The 21,902-nt window shown below is 40.8% G+C and overlaps 1 protein-coding gene across 1 annotated transcript in view; it reads left to right on the top strand.

Moving 5' to 3' along the window:
- The first annotated feature begins 5,327 nt into the window (after positions 1–5,327).
- The window catches only part of ITK (IL2 inducible T cell kinase), a 63,690-nt gene continuing 47,115 nt past the window's right edge, over positions 5,328–21,902 (top strand). The window contains exon 1 of the mRNA XM_045902064.3: positions 5,328–5,839. Coding sequence (XP_045758020.1) covers positions 5,702–5,839 — 138 coding nt within the window. The 5' untranslated portion in view covers positions 5,328–5,701. The remainder of the gene's footprint in view (positions 5,840–21,902) is intronic.

The following is a 21,902-nucleotide window of genomic DNA, read 5'->3' as shown; positions in this document are numbered from 1 at the left end:
ATAAGATAAGAAGTTGGTTGAAAAAAGAAAGAAGAGAAATTAAAAAAAGAAAAGGGAGAGAATGTGGTCAGGCAGGAGACTAGAACAAAGCCATACACTAGAGATTTAGAGTATATTTTGGTCTGTTAGAGGAAACTGTATCCCAAAATTTTAAAGAGAGAACAATATATATATATATAACAAAAATAAGGTTAACTACTATGAAGGGATAGAATTTGACTCTAAAAATGAAAAATAAAAAAGATTTTTTAAAAAAAGGGATTGATAAGATGTTGGTTGAAAAAGGGAAAAAGAAAAATTAAAAAAAAAAAAGAAAGAAAAAGAAAGTTAAAAAAAATTAACTTTGAAAGACTAAAGAATCATTGTAAAAAAGCCATGGATTCTATGTGCATTATTCCCCTAGCGCTGGAGTTCTGCCGTTCTCATTGATTGGTAAACTTGGTCTTGGCTGGCTGTTCTCGCTGATCTTCTGGGGGAGGGGCCTGTTGCCGTGGTTCCCAAATGTCTTTGCCAAGGCAGAATTGCCCCACCCTTGCTGGGTCCAGGCTAAGTAATCTGCTCAGATTTGCTCTCGGGAGCTTTTGTTCCCTGCAAGCTTTCCGTACAGCTTTGGAGGAGGAGAGTGAAATGGTGGCCTCCCAATCTCTGCCCTAGAGGAGCCGAGAACTTGGGACCCCACTCCTCAGTGCGCTCCCAGAGAAAAACAGTCAATCACTCCTGTCTCCCTGGTCTCCGGCCGCACTCCGTGCTCACCCGGCCTGTGACCGAGCATTTCTATCTCTGGCACCCGACCCCGTGTGGAGCCTCCAAACCCAGCAGATCCCTGCAGTGCGCTCCTGTGCAGCTCCTCCCAGGGGAGGAAGGTGAATCTCCCTGGTTCTGCTGCTTGTTGAGTCCCTGCTGGAGGAGCATTGGCCTGACTGTGCCACGGATCACGGTTTATGACAACCCCGAGCTGAGAGCCCGCGCCTCAGCTCCATCTCTGCAGCCAGCTTCCCTGTTCTGATACCTGGGAGCTCTGCCGCACTCAGGCACCCCCGGTCTTCCTGTGACCCCGAGAGTCCTGAGACCACACTGTCCCACAAGGGTTCCAGCCCCCGCTTAGCCACTGGAGCGATGTCCCTCAGCGGAGCAGACTTCTAAAACTTCTGATTTTGTGCTCCGCTGCTCTATCACTTGCCAGTAGCAGCCAACGGAGGCCCCCTCCCCCGCCATCTATCTTCCCGAATATCGCCTCGGATTCACTTCTCCACACGTCCTACCTTCCAGAAAGTGGTCACTTTTCTGTTCAGAGAGTTGCTGCTATTCTTTTCTTCGATCTCCTGTTGAGTTCTTAGGTGTTCAGAATGGTTTGATCCCTACCTAGCTGAATTCCTGGGACCAGACGAAATTTAGGTCTCCTACTCCTCCGCCATCTTGCTCCTCCCCCGAGCATTTTATTATTTTATAAATAATTATTTCAGTATGTTTCTGTGCAAAATGAGAACATGTAACAGGGCCATTATCACACCCTAAAAATTAATTATTAATCATCAAATATGCAGTTAATGTTCAGATTTCCCAGTTGTCTCAATGACTTTTACAATTGGTTTGTTGAACCTAAATCGAAACAAAACCATCACATGCTTGATATGCCTCTTAAATCTTTTAATCTACAGATTCTTTCTCTGACTTATTTGTGGCAGACACAGGGTCACTTGTCTTCAGTGTTTTGTGTATTCTGGACTCATCCAATTGCATTTCTCTATGTCATTTGTCATGTTCCTTTATCTCCTATATTTCCTGCAAGCTTGGATTTAGATCTAGAGGTTTGAGATTTGGGTCTGAGTTTTTTTTTCTTTTTGGTAAGACTTCTGCGTAGGTGGTTTTGTGTACTTCCTATTGCATCACATCAGGAAACATAATATGTCTAGTTGTCTCTCTTTCTGTGATGTTAAGATTCATCAGTACATTACAGTGTTATCAAGTGAATGTATAAACTATAAATTTTCCTGTTGGCTTTTCACATAATGATTTTAGCAGCCCCTGATGATTGTTGCCTAAATCCATTGTGTCATTGGGATTGCACGATGGCTGTATTCTATCACTCCCTCTTCATGTATTAGTTGATATTCTCCTCTAAAGAAAGACTTTCCCTTATTAAATATTCAAATACTAAACCGAGATACAGTTCTTCAAGAAAGACAGGAGACATGTTTTATTCTTTCTCTTTGTTTTCTGGTTTTCAGAATAATAAATTGGTTCTCCAGCATCCTACAAAAGTGATCAATAGGTTGAGTTTTTTTTTTTTTTAAGCATCTTATGAACTCATGATTTTAACATTTGGCTGTTCTTCAATTCATCGTGGTTACTGTTCTTTTTGATGCCCAAATTGTTCCATCTTTGACAAGGGGGAACTTCTTGAATTTAGCCCCTGTGAATTGGACTTTTAAGAACCAAAACAAAGGGGGACACCTGGATGACTCAGGCGGTTGAGCATCCAGTTTTTGGTTTAGGCTCAGGTCATGATCTCGGAGTCCTGGGGTTGAGCCCTGCATCAGGCTCTGCACTCAGTGCTCAGCATGTCTGTTTGGGATTCTCTCTCTCCCTCTGCCCCTCCCCCTGCTCACACACACTCTTTCACTCTCTCAAATAAATAAATAAATAAAATCTCAAAACATAACAAAACAAAGGGATTATGTATTTTTATGAATGTTTTCTGAAAGTTATGAGAAAATATTGGGCCTCTGAAGGTTACATTTAGGTGAGGACAAAGACAAATCCCAGTGAGTGGGCTTGAGTGTATTATGAGAAAGAATAAAATTACTTATGATTGCACTTCATGAAGACCTGGCAAATGAAAGGCATCTATTACAACAGTTACTGATGATATTTTGCTTTCCCAGATGAGAACACTTTGTGAAGTCAGTAAATCTTTCAACCTGAACCAAATAGGTATAAATCTACCCTTCTCAAAGGGGTTTACAGTCGATTTTGAAATATAGTACTACATTAGTTAACACTAGATTTGGTGTTAGTGACAACTTCAAAATAACAGAGGCTTAGAAAATGTAGTTTTATTTCTCTTTATGTTAAAAAAGAAAGTTTATTCCACGCTGGCATGGAGGATCCAAGGTTATTAGGAAATACGGCTCTTTCTACCTTACCCTCTGTTGTCCTCAACGTGCACTTTTCACCTCATGATATAAAATAGCTCCTCCAGCTCCAACCATCATATCCACATTCTAGTCAGTAGGAAGGAAGAAAAAGAGAAGGAAAAGAGTATGATGACGGCCATTAAGGACATCCCCTGGAAGTTGCACTCATCACATCTGCTATGTTCTGTTGGCTAAAAAATAGTCTTGTGACTGAAAAATGTAGCTTTTATTCTGGAAGCCATATGCCCAGATAAGCTTTAGGAAGTCAGTTACTCAGAAGGAAGGGGCGGGGGGAGTAGCTGTTTAGGGAAAACAGCATTCCTTGCCTCAAGCCCATATTCAGAGAGGAAAAAAAATACTACATCTTTTAGCAGTGTATTTCCACACATGTCTTAAAACCTCAGAATGTGGGAGAGGGGATCATGTAAAGTATCCCCCTTCCCCACCCTCTTGAGTGTCTTGACTATGCTGGAGCATCCATCATATGAAACAAAATTAAGCTGTAGTCTGATAATTTACATTCAAAACAGAAAAGTTTAGATGGTTGCTCTCCTATCCAGCAATAACGATTATTTTGTTTCATTATTTATCCCTGTCCAGTATACACTATCTCTGCTTCCACTGATATTTCTTGGTTATTTACTTCATGCCAGAAGTAAGGCTCACATATTATACTTCAACCATGTGCTATTTCTAAGGCAAGATATGTGACTAGCACCCACCATTCAGAGTTTATGGGATTCAGTCCTCAAAAGGAGGCTACAAGAAGACTAAGGATCAGAGAGAGTAAGTAGCTTACTCAAAGAGAAGTAACTTAGTAAATAACAGAAATGGGATTCCAACACAAGTTTCTTTATCTCAAAGCCCAAACATGCTTTGTTTTTTTATGCCATTCATACTTGTTTTCTGCTCTTCCACTAAGTTTTAGGATAGGAAAGTAATCATCTATTTGTAACTCCTATGGGCTTTCATTTAAATTTTAAAAAACAATAAACTTCAATATATTTCTCTTAAGTGTTTTATGGTCATTGTCTCTTTTAACTGTCTAACCCAGTTTGATGATTATTCATTTGATGCATTTTTTTTTAACAACCTTTATATGCACCAGGCATTGTGATTGTTGCTGAATATATAACAGTGAGCAAAACCACACATAGTCCTTACCATCATGGAGCATCTAGAATAGTGGGGAAGAGAAACACTAATGCAAAAATCACCCTCCAGATGTACAATGACAACTGTCATAATGGGTATCAAGAGAAAGGTATAAGGGATCATCTGCATATAATTGGCAAATTTGACTTAGGAAAGCCTGGAAGGCTTCCTGAGGAAGTGACATGCAGGCTAAGACTTGCAGTATAATTTAGAGTTAAAGCAGGCAAAGCAGGGGAGAGAAGCTGTTTTGAGGCAAAACAAGCAGATGTTCGAAGTGGTGTAAGGGGCATGCATGGGGGCTGGAGTAAGAATGGGTGAGCAAGCTGTGAAATGAGACTGGCAAGGAAACCAGAGAGCAACCCTGCAGTGCCTTGTATAGGGACACTGTTATCCCCTTTCACAGATGAAAAACCTGAGGCTCAGAGCTCTTGAGTAATTTGCCTAGAGTCTCACAGCTAGTTAGGTGGTGGAGCCAGAATTCACACTGTGGTAGATAGAATAATGGATCCCCTAAAAATGTTGATGCCCAATCCCTGGAACCTGTGAATGTGTTAGGTTACATGGCAAAGGGGAATTAAGGTAGAAGATGGAATTAAGGTTGCAATAAACTGACCTTAATATAGGGTGATTATTTTAGATTATCTCGGCAGGCCCAGGGTAAGTAAGCTCAAGGGTCCTTAAATTTGGAAGAGGGAGACAGAAGAGCGTACGGTTGTATAAGGTGAGAGAACTTGACCAGCTGTTGTTGGCTTTGAAGATGGAAGAAGGAAATCAAGAGCCAAGGAATACAGGTGGTCCTAGAAGCTGAGAGGGCGAGGAAAGAGATTCTACCCTAGGGATCCTCCAGAAAAGATTGTAGGCCTGCTGAAACCTGAATGTTAGCCCAATGAGACCCATTTGGGACTTCTGAACTGCAGAATTATAAGATAATAAACTGTGAGCCACTGAATTTATGATAATTTGTTACAGCAGCAAGAAGAAACTAACACAAAAACTATACCCATTGGCTCCAGAGCCTGTGTCCCTCCACCCCCGTGCGCAACATGCCTTAACTTTCAGCCGGGCTAACCCAAGGACTGTAAAGATGAAACTCTAATACTTCTTATCATTTTGAGTCTGTCTTCATATATCATTTCCAAACCATACGGCAAAGGGTATGTATAGATTTTACATACGTCTCTTGGTTTTGTGAATTTCGAAAGGATGTGGTTATAGCCTTTGACATCAGAGGAGAAGCTCCACATTGTTGACTGAACACTGATCGAAAGATAACGCTGGAGGCAAGAGGCCTTTTAACAGCTCTCTGAAAATCAACTGCCTCCCGAGTGTGTGCCTCGTGCCCGAAGCAGTTTCCACTGGCCGTACCACGGGGTGATGCCCAAGGTGCATCACTTCCCAAGAATTGGATCATGAACAACTTTATCCTCCTGGAGGAACAGCTCATCAAGAAATCGCAACAAAAAAGAAGAACTTCTCCCTCAAACTTCAAAGTCCGTTTCTTTGTTTTAACCAAAACCAGCCTGGCGTACTTTGAGAACCGTCATGGGGTATGTGAGCACTTTGTCTTGTCTTTTTTTAAACAGTATTTTTTTTATTTAGAGTGGGCTGAATTATGAAGATATACGTGGAGTAAAGTAAAGCCAAAGGAGGCACAGACATGCTTGTTAAATAACAATAAGAGTCATCAGAAGAGAATGTGGAAAAAAGTCCAGAGGTGGGGTGGTTGTATTAGGTGGTTTTAGTTCTAAAATCTGCAAAAGAATAAGTTTAATATTCATTAGTGGTTTTTTTTCCTGCAAGTTTAAGTTTAATTTTAAAATTATAATATTTTATGTGGCAAATGTTATGATTGGATAGAATATGAACTTCATCTGAAATATACTAGATTTTATGGGACATAGATTAATAAAATATTAGCATTTAATGGGACTTAAGGGATGGATGATCTAGCCCAGTTTCCTTAATTTATAGTGGGGAAAACTGATACTTGGAATGGTTAAGTGATAAGTTCAGTGTCAGTGTTTTTATTAATTTAATTCTATTTGTCCCAATGGTCATTACTCACTTAATATCTTGGAATAATATTCCCCGGGCATTTAATTATCTAAAATTTGCAAGGTCCAATGGTAAACCTCTTTATCCCTTGGAAAACTTAGCAGGAGACAGGGGCTGTCAGAGTGTTATACAGTATAGACCAGGGGTTCTTATCCAGAAGAGTACAGCTGTTTAGCTAGGTCAGTCTTTTTATATACCTAGAGATATTCTTATATTCCACAACATCAGTGATAATGTTACGATTGTTCCTGTTGCTCTTATTATCACTGATAATAATACTGTTATTAGACCAAACTCTACTCCTCTCTAGGTGACTGAGCCTGGGCAAATGTCTCTACCTTTTGCATCAGATTCTTTCTTTCCAACATGAAAGATCTGGAAATACTACCTACAACATTCCTTTCTTCTTTAAAAATTCCAGCACCTGCTGAGCCCTTCTCAGCAAATTTTCAAAGCATGTGTGTGACTTCTTACTATGTCATTGTATTATTTTTTTCCATCATTAGGGAGGGAAAGCAGGGGTTTTCACTGATATGTTACTGTAGGGGAAGTAACATTAGGTGCTTGGTGGTCACTGAGAGACAAAGGCATCCCCATTCCTTGTTGGGATCTGACTTGGTAGGTTTCGGCATGAGTTTGGAATCTTTTGAGAGCAGGCTTTAAAGTGTTCAATGAAATAGAGCCCTGAAGGAGGCCAGGCTGGGTATGAAGCCTATGGATGTTGCAGGTGAAATCAGACTGCTTCTTCTTTAGAGGGTCAGACATGCTCATCTTCAGCAGACTCGTATTGAAAACAATCAGTAATCAATCTGAAGGCATATGGAATTATTTTTGGACAGGGCCCCTTTGCTAGATACTCAGTAATTATTTATTGACTAAGTTAACAGAGGGTTAGCAGTCAACTTGGAGGACTTATCATACACAGCTGATAAATCACATGGCATCAGTCAATTTTCTCTCTTCCTGTGATATTAGAACTTCTTGTTTCATATTGAAAGAGCAGCCATTTCTTTTAAATATTTTTTTCAAAGCCCATTTTATAGCTCTCTCCAATTCGTTTTCCTGACATTTGTTTTCCAGGTATCATCAGCTTTAGTTAGTACTGATTATTTTTGAGCAGTGTTGCTGTTTGTGGGCTGTTTGGTTGTGAATTTAGTACAATATTATTTGCAAATAATCACACGACCAAATGGTCTTGATTCCGAATTTTGTTGGTTATAATTTGCATATAGGCAATGTTGTAAAATCACTCCCTTATTCATTTATTTTTTTTTAATTTTATTTATTTATTTGAGAGAGAGAGGAAGAGAGAGAAAGCACAAGCAGAGGGAGGGGCAGAGGGAGAAGCAGGCTGTCTGCTGAGCAGGGAACCCCATGCAGGGCTCAATCCCAGGACCTTGGGATCACGACCTGAGCCGAAGGCAGACGCTTAACCAACTGAACCATCCAGGTGCCCCTCACTTATTCATTTAAGTATTATAAAAAAAATTCCGGGGCACTTAATTCTGGGGAACCTTAAGCTGTAGTTCCTAACATTTCTATATGGGATATAGCAGATACATAGTGCACAAACATCAAATTTTTTGTGTTCTAATGCCTATGGTTTATATTCATATACAACATTGATAAAAGCATTTCTTCAAATATAAAAATCATTGGTTAGAAATTTATCCAAGGTCACTGAGAAAGTAAGGTATGTGAGCTATTACTATTCATACCCTATGTATGTTCCATTGTTTTGAGCCATTGATTTGCACACAAATGTGCACTGTATATCACCTATAGGTAACAACAGCAGAACGCTTATGGGAAGAAACGTTTTTAAAAAAAATTAAAGCCTTGGGACGCCTGGGTGGCTCAGATGGTTAAGCATCTGCCTTCGGCTCAGGTCATGATCCCAGGGTCCTGGGATCGAGCCCCACATCGGGCTCTGTGCTCAGCAGGGAGCCTGCTTCTCCCTCTCCCTCTGCCTGCCTGTCTGCCTACTTGTGATCTCTCTCTCTGTCAAATAAATAAATAAAATCTTTAAAAAAAAAAATTAAAGCCTTAGTCTTATCATCTGTGAAGTGGGTGTGATAATAGTACTCATTTCATGAGAATATGGTAAAGATTAACAGATAGAATGCATTTAGACTGAACTATTTGAAATTACTACTCAGTAGATTAAAAAAGGCCAGATATTGGGGCACCTGGGTGGCTCAGTCGTTGGGCGTCTGCCTTCGGCTCAGGTCATGATCCCAGGCTCCTGAGATGGAGCCCCGCATTGGGCTCCCTGCTCTGCGGGAAGCCTGCTTCTCCCTCTCCCACTCCCCCTGCTTGTGTTCCCTCTCTCACTGTCTCTCTCTGTCAAATAAATAAATCAAATCTTTAAAAAATAAAAAGGCCAGATATTAGCAATTTCATAGAGTTCAACTTAATTATGAAGTACTTAGCATAAGCCCTGCCACCTAGTAAGCACCTAGTAAAAAGTAGCCATTATTTGTATCATCATCATGTCTCCGAAGGAGCAAGCAGGGTGGCATAACATATTCATTTTCAAATGAAGGAAAACAGTAAAGTATTCTTCAAAGTCAGGCTAACATCAGGGGCCTGGATTCTTTCTATTCAGTGACTAAATGCCAAGTCTGTGGAGAGAGACATGTATGCATGATGCAATGTGGGATGCTGAGCCAACCACTGTCCCTCTCGGGGTCACAGCTTCTTTTTCTCTTTTCTTACCTGTAAAATTATGTTCCTTGCAGTTTTAAAATTCTGTGGATTTATGACATCGTATGAAAAATAATCCTACCTGCTCAGAAAAAAATCCTGTAATCCTGCAAATAAAGTATGTTTTTTCTAACTTTAAATATCCATATGTCTAAACGTCCATCCCGATGGAGCCTCTTATTTTAACACGGATTTGGTTCTGGTGTCTGGTAGTGAAATGTGCAAGCGTCTTCTGGGGAGCCAGGAAGCACCCTCACCGTGCTGCAGTGGGCCAGAAAGAGGCCTGCAGTTGGCAGGTCCTGGCTCACTGGCGGGCGTACTTGCAGACCCCACCGTGTGCCTGCCAGTTTCTTTGCAAAGTGGTCTGTGATGCCTGGCATTCTTTAGCGGAGGACAGTGAGATCAGGGCCCCATAGTGTGCTGGTAAAGGTTTAAAACTCTGTGCTGGTCGTGGCGGCGGAGGGTATCAGGGAGCCCCAATGCATAGTGTTTGCTGATTTCTCTGGTGTAAATACTCCCATCATGGCCCATTTCAAACTACCGTTGTGATATCTACTGGCTCCCAAAATTCCTCGAAATTTAACCATCAGCCCCCATGGGCCACAGCAAGCCAACTCCGACACACCGCTGGGCAGCTTTATAAGCAAATGATGTCCAGAGAGGTGATTACCAGCTGGGCAACATGCCTCGTTGCTCATGAGTGAGACCAGATCCTTTCCAGGGGTCAAAGAGAAATGGAGGGCCTTGGGTCCTCCCAGTAAGCACGGGAGGGAAGGGGCAGCATAGATGGGGACAAGCATCACTGACTGGTGAGGCCGGTATAGCCAGCTAGAGCTGGATTCAAATTCCGGCTCTATCACTTTCTGGATGTGGATCTCAAGCAAGGTATTTAACCTCTTTAAGCCTCTGTTTGCTATTTGTAAAGTGAGGACCCTGATCCTACCTACCTCAGGCGATGTTGAGTATTTCATGAGAGAGGCATGTGAGAAGCTTGGCCGTACTGGTCGCACTTCAGTCTTCGGAAGGACCCTCAGGAGAACCGCAAAGCTTTCCCTGTTTTAATGTCTCTGCACCTTTGGGATCAAGCTTGTGCTGCTCACAAGTGTGTGGGAGCCATTCCATGTATGTGGGGCAGGATGAACCGTCAAGGCCACGTGCTAGTCAGTGTCTGGTCAAGGGTCTCCACTCCGCACGGTCTCTTCCCGTTAGCCTGCGGTCTGATCTAGCAGCAGAAACATCTCTTGGAATATGCATCCTTCTTAAATTAAAGATGGCAGATGGGGAGATGGTCCCCTTTCCTTGCTTTTTCTTCGCTTTTCCTTGCACGTCAGTCAAAGACATAGCTTCAGGTGTCAGGCACATCTGGGTCGAAGACCGGCTCCCCACTTATAAGCTATGCAGCTTTGCGTAAGTTGCTTAAGGCTGTGTGACTCTATATAAAGCTATTTACATTTTTTGTAATGATTAAACATTCCGTCTTCATCTTGCTTCCTTTTAATGAGAGGGAGGTTACCATTATTCCAATAATAATAGTAACTAATATTTACTTAACACTTACTAGGTATCAGTCACTGTGCTAAATGTGGATTATTTCATCTAATCCTTACCACCACCCTATAAATTAGGAAGTACTATTACCCTAATTTACAGAGCAGGTAGCAGAGGCAAAGAAAATTTCAGTAACTTCTGTGTTGGAAGAATTTAAATAACTGCCATATATCTCTAAGGCCTACACCCCCCCACCGATAAATGGTGCTTATTACCATTAGCAGTAGCGACCCATGACCCATAGGGAGTTGTGGCCTCCCCCGGGTTATTGCAGAGTGTGCAATGCCTTCTTGCTCTGAAGTCCTCAATGGAAAGGGCGGTCCTGAAAATCAGCAAGCCAGGGCATGGATCTTCTGCAGTGACACATGCCGTGAGCTCTATCATTTCCACACATAGTCCAGGACAAATCTTTGTCTTCATTGCTCAGGGAGCCCCACTATGTGCTCAAAAAGAAATGAGAGTTGTGGCAAGCTTTTGTCTCCTGAAGTTCCTCTAGCATCTTCTCTCCATTTTCTATGGTCACCTTCCCCATAAAAGCTGCCAGCATCTCTCACCTGGGACTGCTACCACCTCCTAATGGTCTCCTGTACCCTCTCAGCCCCAGCCCCAGAATCTATCACAGGCCATCCTCCATATCAGCTCATGTCCCTTTTTCTCCCATCTCTCTGGGATCCAACTACATTAGATTTCCTTCAACTTTAAGGCCCCCATTTTGAATGTCACTTGCTTGGAAAGCCTTCCCTGATTTCTCTGGACTAGGTCATCTACTCCTGTTATCCTCTGCCTTAGCCATACCTACCCTCTCTTCAGAGCACATCCCAGAGTTGCAATTACCCATTTATTAAAGTGATTATTGTGCTAATGTAATTCCCCCACCCTCCTTTAGATTATAATAAGCATTATGAGGTCCAGCACCCAATTTGGTAAAGATGGCATCACCAGTGTCTGTAAGAAGCCTGGCAAATACTACTCACTCATTCATTATTTGTGGAAGAAAAGGAGGGAAAGAGCAAGGACATGAGGGATAGGTACCATTGGAGAGGTTAGAGTTACACAAATGAACCCCTAACAGAACAGGGCTCAATTCCAAAAGACTAGAGAACAAAGCAAGTTGAAAAGAACTTCAAAAAGAAGAGTCCTTGGTGTAAGAGTAAGTAAACAAGATGCCCTGGAGGTAGAAGTTCATGGCCCAGTCTTGAAAGAGGAAGAAGCAGCTTCAGAAGGTTGGAATTTTAAGAGTTGGGTCAGAGAGGCACATGTAGGAACCAGCAGGTGGGCCAGCCCTCTACCCCCCAACACACACACACACTCTTTTTAGAACAAAGCACTCTGTTCTCTTTTTTCCTCCTCACTGTCTTACCCTTCCTTCCCCTCTACAGCTAAACTCTTTGCCAATAATATTCTTAAAGCTACCTGAGCATTTTTGCTTGAGATTTTCATCAGTTATAGTCTCTCCATCTCATTCCTGCATGATTGAGTTGCCTTCTGGCTGGGCGTTCGCTGACACTTGAGGCTCCGTACAATTTATTATCCATCTAGAACATCTAGAATGATCTTTTAAAATGATAAATCTGGGCTTACTCCCAACTTTAAAGCCTTCCATGGCTGTTTTAGAGTATTTAACTAAATCCTCAGCTATAGCCTATAAGACTCTTCATCCAGGGGTCCCTACTTGCCTTTCCTATTTCATTTCACACCACAATCCCTTTATCCAGCAGGCTTCTACCACATCTGCCTTCTTTCTGAGCCTCGAACACTCCAAGCTCACGCTTCCTCTAGGGCCTTTGGACACGGCCAGAATTGGAGTAAGGCAAGTAAGGGGTACACTTGGGGGTGCTCACTCTCCGGAGCATGCAAGTGCAGGGTCCTTGCATTTGTTATTCTTGTGGTCAGGAGCACCCCAGGCTTTTTGCAGGGCTGGTTCTTTATTGTTTCTGTCTGTTTAAATATTTTCTCGGGATCCTGTTTTGTTTTTTTTCTTTTCTAAGTACATAAATACGTCAATACATCAGCATCTGCACATATTTATTATTTATTGATGTGCTTCCCTGTTTATTTTCTGTCTGTGCATCCACTGGAGGACCTTGCTCATCACTGCATCACCAACAAACACCTAGAACAGTGCAGGGCACACAGTAAGTGGTCAGTAAATCCCCAGGGAACAAACAGAGGTCACAAAAGTCAAATTGAATTCAGAAGAGCATCGGGGAGCTAAAAAATGTGGGCCATATGTAGCAAGGCCAAGGGAAGTAAGGATCCAAAGCGAAGTACTTTGCAGTTCAGGCCCCTCAAGGCCAAAAATGTGCGGTTTCAATGTCCACCTTAATGGATTTTCTTTGTGAATTGACTTTGCCTTTGTGATGTGATGTTGATGTTTTAAGGAGAAAGCCAGTGGATAGAAGAGTTTTTGTTTTGGAAGCAAATACTCCCACATTAAAATTAAATTGATTCAGGGCGCCTGGGTGGCTCAGTTGGTTAAGCGACTGCCTTCGGCTCAGGTCATGATCCTGGAGTCCCTGGATCGAGTCCCGCATCGGGCTCCCTGCTCGGCAGGGAGTCTGCTTTGCCCTCCGACCCTATCCCCTCTCATGTGTTCTCTCTCATTCTCTCTCTCTCAAATAAATAAATTAAAAAAAAATCTTAAAAAAAAAATTTAAATTGATTCCTACTGTTCAGGGACTGGTGTGTCCGTCAACCAGTCTTTGCAATAAAAATAGGCCACAGAGCAATACTGTAAATGTCTGGAATGCCGGTCTGGAAGAAAGGTTTAACTGGAAAGCCCAAGAGCTCAGTGTCTTAGGTATGAGGTCCACGTACAATAGGACATCTTCATTAAACTCAGAAATGAACCCCGCAGAAAACCATTTTAAAGCTCTTCTCAAGCTTTCATGCACCAAAGAGTAAATCCTCATCTCTCCATTTTCTTAACCAACTAGTAATAAATTCTTCTACTTCAAGAGGTATTAGGCTGACTGAAAAAGTAAATCTTCCAGGACCTAATTTTCATTCAGAGGTCAGTCTGGGTTTGACTTCATGACACTGTGGGTCTTCACCTAAAGTGATCCAGGGACAGAAATAGAAGCTCTGAAATGGTTTTCCATGGATATAAAATTCACTTTTTATTTTATTTTATTTTATTATGTTATGTTAGTCACCATACATTACATCATTAGTTTTTGATGTAGTGTTCCATGATTCATTGTTTGCATATAACACCCAGTGCTCCATTCAATACATGCCCTCTTTAATACCCATCACCAGGCTAACCCATCCCCCCACCCCCTCCCCTCTAGAACCCTCAGTTTGTTTCTCAGAGTCCATAATCTCTTGTGGTTTGTCTCCCCCTTGGATTCCCTTTTTAGATCCAATGTCTGCTCAGGTCCTTGAAATTTCAGTAAATTTGTCAGTATTTTAATTACATAAGAACCTGATCCAAAGTCTTATGTTGTCATATAATTCTCACTAACGTAAAGGTATTTATAAGCAAGCTTCTCATGATATTTTCCTTTTTTGATATTCAAAAAGTCACAGAAATTATACCTGCTTATTATAGAAAATTCAAATATAGGACTTTCCCCCCCCAAACTATATCTATTTGTGCCAAAGTTATTATTATTATTATTATTTTAAACCTAACACTGTATCAAGGAAACATTTCTTTTTTGGTATATAAAGATTCATTCATTTGTTCAGCAAATGTTTCTTAGCATCTACTATGTGCCAGGCTCTGGGCTAGGTGCTAGGAGTACAGTGGTAAGTGACAGAGGAAAGGTGTCTGCCCTCCCCAGCTTACATGCTAGGGGAGAAGGCAGACAACAAGGAAGTATATAAATACATGGGGCAGATATAGATGGTGGTAGGTTCTGTGGAGAGACTAAGCAGTAATTGGGGCTGAGTTGGGAAGAAAGGTGGCCAGAGAAGGAATTTATATCCAGGCTGGGGCCTGAAGGATGAGAAAGATCCAGCGATATGAAGAAATGGGGAAAAGCATTTCAGGCAGAGGATACTGACAGTGTAAAGAATCTGAGTTAGGAAAGAGCTTGGCCTATGTGAGGAGTAGAGACTTGAACATACAGAGTTCAAGAGAGGGGTTCTTGTTGACATCTTATAGACAAGCATCCCTCTTCTGGGGATACTTTGGAATCATCCTACTCCGTGCTTTGGTGGAAAGGTGCTTGGTGTACCAACACAGAAGACCTCGGGTCCAGCACTGAGCTCAGGCAGCCATTAACAGCAAAGAATGAGGACAGATTAGAATCAGTTAAATCCACTTTGATTAATCACAAGAGACAGAGCAGCAAACATTCATATCCCCACACTATTTTTAAAAAATTAATAAAATAATTACACCCAAGAGTTCTCTGTGACTCTTTTGCCTAAGACATCAACTTACAATATCTGTGGGAATGACCTTTGCTCTTGTGTAGACATAAATTTCATGTAATTATAATCATAATGCATGACAATTTTATATTCTACTTTCTTCATTTGTTCTTCTAGAGATACATTTCTACATATCTATGTGGTCTCCAAAGTAATCATTTTCTCATGCATATGATTTTTGTCATGATCAAATTAGTTCACTTTGGAGATATACTTATCTATTCTATGTACCTGAATAAATTGATGAACTTATCCTCTATTCTTTGGCTTTCAGGTTGTTTCCAGGTATGGTGAGAACACTGAAAAATAGTACTATACCTAACATAAAACTGTCTCCTTTTTAAAATCAGCTCCTTATGATCTAGTACTGCATGTGGGATAACTGTGTCATAGGATAAGATATTTTACGTCCTCTATCATTTGCTGCTATATCATCTTACAGAAATTAAAGCAATGCATGGGGCCACCACAAGTTACCAGAACCCTTAGAGAAGACTATGCTTCTAAGAAGGAATCCATGAAAACGAAAGAATCCCATTGTTGTGGTGATTTTCAAGTGCACTATTTTTTTTTTTTAAGATTTTATTTATTTATTTGACAGAGAGAGACACAGTGAGAGAGGGAACACAAGCAGGGGGAGTGGGAGAGGGAGAAGCAGGCTTCCCGCAGAGCAGGGAGCCTGATGCGGGGCTCGATCCCGGGGCCCTGGGACCGTGACCTGAGCCGAAGGCAGACACGCTTAACGACTGAGCCACCCAGGTGCCCACAAGTGCACTATTTTTATAGGCTTTGAATGCGATGGTGAGAGAGAGGGAAGATACATATTTTATACGTGGATAAGATGATTTGACTTAAAGTCAGTCTTATATATATGTAGATGAACCTACCACCTATAAAGCAGGATTTAAGGAGTGCCAAAAAGCTTCCTCCTCTGCAAAAGATCCCCATTTTTGTTGATGAGAAAGGAGAGGCTTAGAGAGGTTAACTATGTTTTCCTAGGCCACACATCTGGGACAAATAATAAAAGTTGGATTAAATGTTCTTCAATGGGTATTTTCAAATCTAGCTTGTTTGTGTTTGAGAAGTCATGTAATAGAAACCATGGTGGCTGAGAGGAGAGAGTTGGGGCAAAGATTTCATTGGTGAGTTTCCAACTCTGTGTAATGGAGGTCCTGAGTGGGGACCCCTAGGCTTACCTGAATGACAGCACGACATTATCACCAACGCCATAACCAGCATCACCGCAAGGAGAGGACTGAACACATTCCTACAACTGTCCTCATGTAATCTTCACAGTTCCCTGAAGAAGATAAAAGTAATATTCTGTCTTAGAGAGGGAGCACTGAGACATGGAGAAGTTAAGAAATTCACCCAAGGTCACAGTAGTGGTAATAAGTGTAAAAGCAGCATCTCGCCTTGGGCTACAATAATTCCCTATACTTTGATCCCACTAACATGTGTTTTTCTGATATGACTTTGGTTGCCCAAGTAGAATCTCCTTCCATGAGAATTCTCTGCAGAACCGACACAAGCATCTTGGCCATTCTGTTTCTCGCTGCGACTCTGTGAATTCGCCAGTCTCCTGTGACTTTGCAGAGAGTGCTTCTGTCGACCTGGCCTCTGTGGGCTGACCAAAATGCGCTCATGAACTTGTAAACCTGAGGCTCTGCTCCTGGGGTGACCTCTGCCAAGGAAAGACGCTGTATAAGCCTCAACACTGTTTAGTTTACCAGACCAGATAATCATAATAATGGCTACCCCTCATTGAGCACTTTCTTAGAATAACATTCTGGGAATGCATACCCAGAGGGGTATACAGGAAAGACCACCAAATAGGGGTACAAGCCAGGACCAGGGGCCCAGAAAGTGAGACTGAAGACTCTAACACCAAATGCATCCCCTCTTCACGGTCCGTGCTATGGCCAATTTCAGGTACAGTGATCCACAAGGTGCACACCATATGGTACATGGACAAATCTGGTTTTGATGTAGTTTTAATTTAACAGTTACATGTTTATTACAATTCACTTTAAGAAAGAGTATTTTTAAATATATGGTGGTGCTTTAAAACTTTCTTTTAGAATAAATTTATAAAACTTTCTTTTAGAATAAATTAGAATAAATTTGTTGAAGTGAAAAATCAATCCATTTAAATAATAGCATTAAATATATGGTAGCAGTTGGTGGAACCACACAACGGTGGAAATTTCGTGGGTGGGTTGCAAACTGAAGGCTGGAAACACTGAATCCATGGAATAAAAACATGAATCACCTTTCATGATTCTTTGCTTTTAAATAACAGACACTTAGTCTGCTCAGAGAGTGAAGTGTAATAATCCCACTGGACATTTAGAGACACAGAGGTGCATCCATAGAGACCAAGGCACTTGGAAAGGTGAGCATGGAAGAGACAGGCAAAAGAGATCTTCTTGGCCCCCCTGCTCTCCCTAGAAAGCTGTGACTCAGGAGCAAGGGAGCCTCCTGCCCCAAATGTCTGACCCCCAAATTTCTCTGAATTCAAGAGAAAGCTGGTATAATTTTTGAAAAGTCCATTATAAATCTCGATGACATTAGGTTACTGCTGTCCACATTGCTTTCTTCTGTGTTGTAAATTGATACTAGTTCACAAAACAGAACTGTCAGTGGAATGAACTCTTGCCCCCTTGCCTCTATGCCCATTGGATCTCAGGTCTCTGTATGAATAGCCACTTTTATTAGGCCATCTTCTGCAAAATACAGACTAATTCTTTAAAAACTCTTGAATAGATAATACATTCACATAAATGTTTTAAACACAGTCACAGAATGTTAGTCAAGGGCCGACTCCCACCCTTGTCCTAAGCTACAGCTTCATGGCCTGAAAGCAATCAGTATAATCAATTTCTTATCAGTTCTCCTAATGATACTTTATGCACATATATGTAAATACAGATAAATGTTCTTCTTTTCCTCCTTTTTATACAATGATGGCATACTCTACACACACTTCTTAGCCTTTCTTTTGGTTTGTTAGCAATCTTCTTAAAGATCAAACCATACCTATATACAAAGAGCTTCTTCATTCTTTTTTGTGGTGGCATAATATTTCATTGAATGGATAAAAAGTTATCTTAATGTTGGACATGTAGTCTGTTTTCCAGTTTTTTTTATTACAAATGATGAGGAATGAATAACCTCATCTGTATGTTACTTTCTATATCAGTATGTCCATAATGGGTGATTTTGCCCATCATTGGCAATGTCTGGAAAAATTTTTAGTTGTCATAATTGGGGAGGGGAGTGCTGACATTTTTGGGCAGATCCCAGGGTGCTGCTAAGCATCCTGCAAGGCACAGGACAAACTCACAACAAAGAATTATCCAGCCTAAAATGTTAATAGTGCCACGGTTGAGAAGACTTGGTCTATAGAAGACCTTTCTAAAAGTGGAATTGCTGTGTCAAAGGATATTTGCATCTGTTATTTTATTGAACATGACCAAATTATTCTCCAAGAAGTTGTGCCAATGAACATTCCCCAGGGCCACATGTGAGAGGCTTGCATTGTCAAAACCTTACCAACACCATTACCATATGTTTTGATCTTTGCAAGTCTGACAGGTTTAAGAAATGGTATCTCAGTATAACTTATTTGCATTTCTGTTTTTGTAGTAAGTTTGAGCATTTTTTCGTATATTTAAGAACACTTTCTATTCCTTTTGCCTGTTTTTCTATAATCTTGTTAGCATTTTCCTTAGTAATTTGTAGGAGCTCTTTATTAGTTCAATCCTTTGTGCAGACTAGTTTTGACCTACGTTTTCATTGTTGAGAGATTTGTATCCACCTGCTAATCATTCTGGAAATCTTATTCAAACCATTTCTATTAAAAGTTTTGTCATAGGGTTCATACTCATCACTTTCTGCTGCACACTTAGCCTTACCTGCTGTTCCTTCAATCAACCAATTAACAAATAGTGATTGAGCATCTCCTTTGTGCTAGGGTTATTTTCTGAAACACAGTGAAGTTATTAATTTATATGCTTTGGCTACTGACTCTTCAGTGTTTGAAAGGTATGTGGAAAAACATACTCTTTCAAACTCATTAAAAATCCACAGGGCCTATTCTGGAAAGAAGGAAGGTTTTGAAAGAGCATTCACAGAGCAGAGACAAAATGCGCAGGGCACCTGGAGGATCTACTTCACCCTGGCATATAGCACTCGCTTCTTGCTCTTAGTTTCTACATAACTCCTTTTCTCTCTGCTTCCTTTTGAAAGCAAATCTAAACAAACATGCTTTTTTAAGGCTAGGATCACTAATATCTTTAACTAACATGAACAAGGCCTGGAAATTATTCTTGAATTATTGCTTCACTTCTAAGATAAATATACCCACATAAAAGTACAGAGTTGCCTTTTTAGAATCTATGGAGAAAATGGCTATCACTCAAGAAGAAGATGAGAGGACCTGTCATGAACTTGAACTGCCATGGATATAGAAAAGCAGGTGACAGGTGCTGCCTAGCTGCCACTTACTGTTAATGGGGTCGGGAGGTCACAAGGGCAAAGAGCTACATTTTGCACAGCCAGTATTCGACGTGTACCCCTCAGCCCTCTCCCATAGTCATCTGCCAACGTTATTGTACAGTGTTTTGTTTTTAAATGTATAATTGCTTTAAAATATTATTTTTATTTTTCTGTTTTGTAAATTTACATGCTCACTGCAAAAACTTCAAATATTACAGAAATATATAATTTACATGCAAAAGTCTGCCATAGTGCCACCCACGAGAGAGAGATGGTATTAGCAGTGTTCCTTTTGTATTATTTCTTTGAGTTTTGCATATACTGTTATATGTTTTACTATTTCTTTCCCCAAAAATGAGACAATGCTCCATCTATGGCTCTAAACCTGCTTTTTTCAGTTAATGCATATATTTTTGTTCCTCTGGATCAATTGCTTTCTCTTTGTTAATGGCTACAGAGTAGTCACAGGATAGATGAACCATAAGTAATTTAACCATTTGTCTATTGGTGAATATTTAAGTTTCTCTAGGTTTTTAGTGAAATAAATAATGCTGTTGTGAAATCCTTTTCCCTACATCTTTATGTATTTTGAACAAATGTTTCTATCGGATAAATCCTATAAGGGAAATTCTTCTTTCTCTCTTTCTTACTGTTAAGAGTATTACTGTTTTTAAATACAATAAAAATATATATTCATGGTAAAATAGTGAAACTGTATAGAAGGATGTGAGGTTAAAAGCAAAGCTCTCTTTCTACTTCCTACTCCCGAACACCAGAACCATTGCTACGAGTAACTCTTAACAGCATCTTGTGAGAAATACATTCATAATTTTAAGAAAGGATCCTAAATTTCCCACTGGAAACTATACAAGAGTATAGTCCGTTATCTTTTTTTCCTTTTCTTGCTTTTTCTTCTTTTTTTGAGTGAAATCCTCACTTTTTCCTCTTGGGTAGTCAGGGTGCTACTATGACAAGATGGCAGACTTTAAGGGAAGCTAGAGTGTTTTCCCCACAGCACAACCAGCCTCATCCAAAACCACATTGCGAAAAGCTGAGGTGAGGAAAGCCATTTGACTCTGGCTTAGCTATGACTGAAAGGGCTTGTAGGAAAGAAGAAAGAAAAGAAGGCAGGTGCGGGATGGATCATAGTTTCCTGACTTTAAGTCAGCCCAGGAGCCTCAAAATCTGCCCCCTTAGCTCCAGATTCTCCCAGAACTGCAAAGTTTCGTGGATATGGGTTAACGGAAGAGAGGAGTCAGCAACAGCTAATCCCAAATTGCCCTGGTGTTTTAAAAAATGCTACTCTTTCCATTGAGACAGTAATGATCACATCGTTATTGGGTATTGGGCAATGTGCCGGGTGCCTTTCCATAGCTCAGGTCACAGTGACCCTGCACGGTGGCTGTCAGCAAGCCCATGACTCCTCAAGAACTAAAAGAATGAAGAAGAACGAAGAGAACTAAGCCCAAAGAACTGAGACGACTTGCCCTGTGCTACTTGTCACCCCAGAGACTCAAACCATGATTTTTGCAAGTCCTGAATCTCTGCTTTTCTCACCTGCAGCATGAGGTCCCCTTTGTCATTAAAGACTTCTGTTGAGTCGGGAGACTGGGAGCGAATTCATGGGCTACCTTGAGCATGTTTTGCAGAGAAGATGCAACTAGAATCCAGGAAGACCCCTAAAACCCATTTTAGAACTGGCATTCTGCTGTGTGTGTTGGAAAGGGGACAACCCCCCCCAAATCAGTCACTTAAGTTTCATTTCACAGGACATCAGTTTTAATTTCAGTTGTGTCATTGTGTGATTTCAGATTTGTACAATGTACTACAGGCCAGAAAAGGCATTGAGCAAAATATTTGAAATGCCTTGGTTAGAATCATCACCAGAAAGATTTTCTAATCATAAAGAAACTCTGATAAAGGCAGTATGTGGCTACTTTTACAGTGTGATCTGGAAAAGTCTAAAACGCATCACTCCCTTTTGAAAAATACACTCACAGCTAATGCCTGAAATTCCATTATTGAAGCTCTTTCTTGGCTTCAGTTTCTAATATCTGTCCTAATCCAAACTCCTCTGAAGCAAGCCAAGCTTTACTCTTTCAGTAAGTTAAACCCTTGGTGAATGAGTATTTGGGGAAGGTTTTGATAGGCGAGTGGGAGGAAAAGCAGAAAGCAAAAGCCCTCTGAGAGCAAATGTAACACAGTTGGGAAGACCAGGAAATAGGCCCCTTTCGTGGTTTTGGCTTGATTTTACAAATAATTACAAATTAAACAAATGACTCCGGAATGTCAAAATCACCAGTATTGCCAGTTAAAAATTAACATTGCCCCTCCCAAATGGTGGTTCCTGGTTACATATTTGCCCAAAAGAAAATCACCCCCCAAAATGTGGACACATAAAGACAAGTGAACAAGATC

Source organism: Mirounga angustirostris, unplaced genomic scaffold, assembly GCF_029215605.1.
Source record: "Mirounga angustirostris isolate CCGP_5_RB_7025 unplaced genomic scaffold, mMirAng1.0.hap1 SCAF_7, whole genome shotgun sequence".
Taxonomy (NCBI): Eukaryota; Metazoa; Chordata; class Mammalia; order Carnivora; family Phocidae; genus Mirounga; species Mirounga angustirostris.
This window is presented reverse-complemented; position numbering and strand designations above follow the sequence as displayed.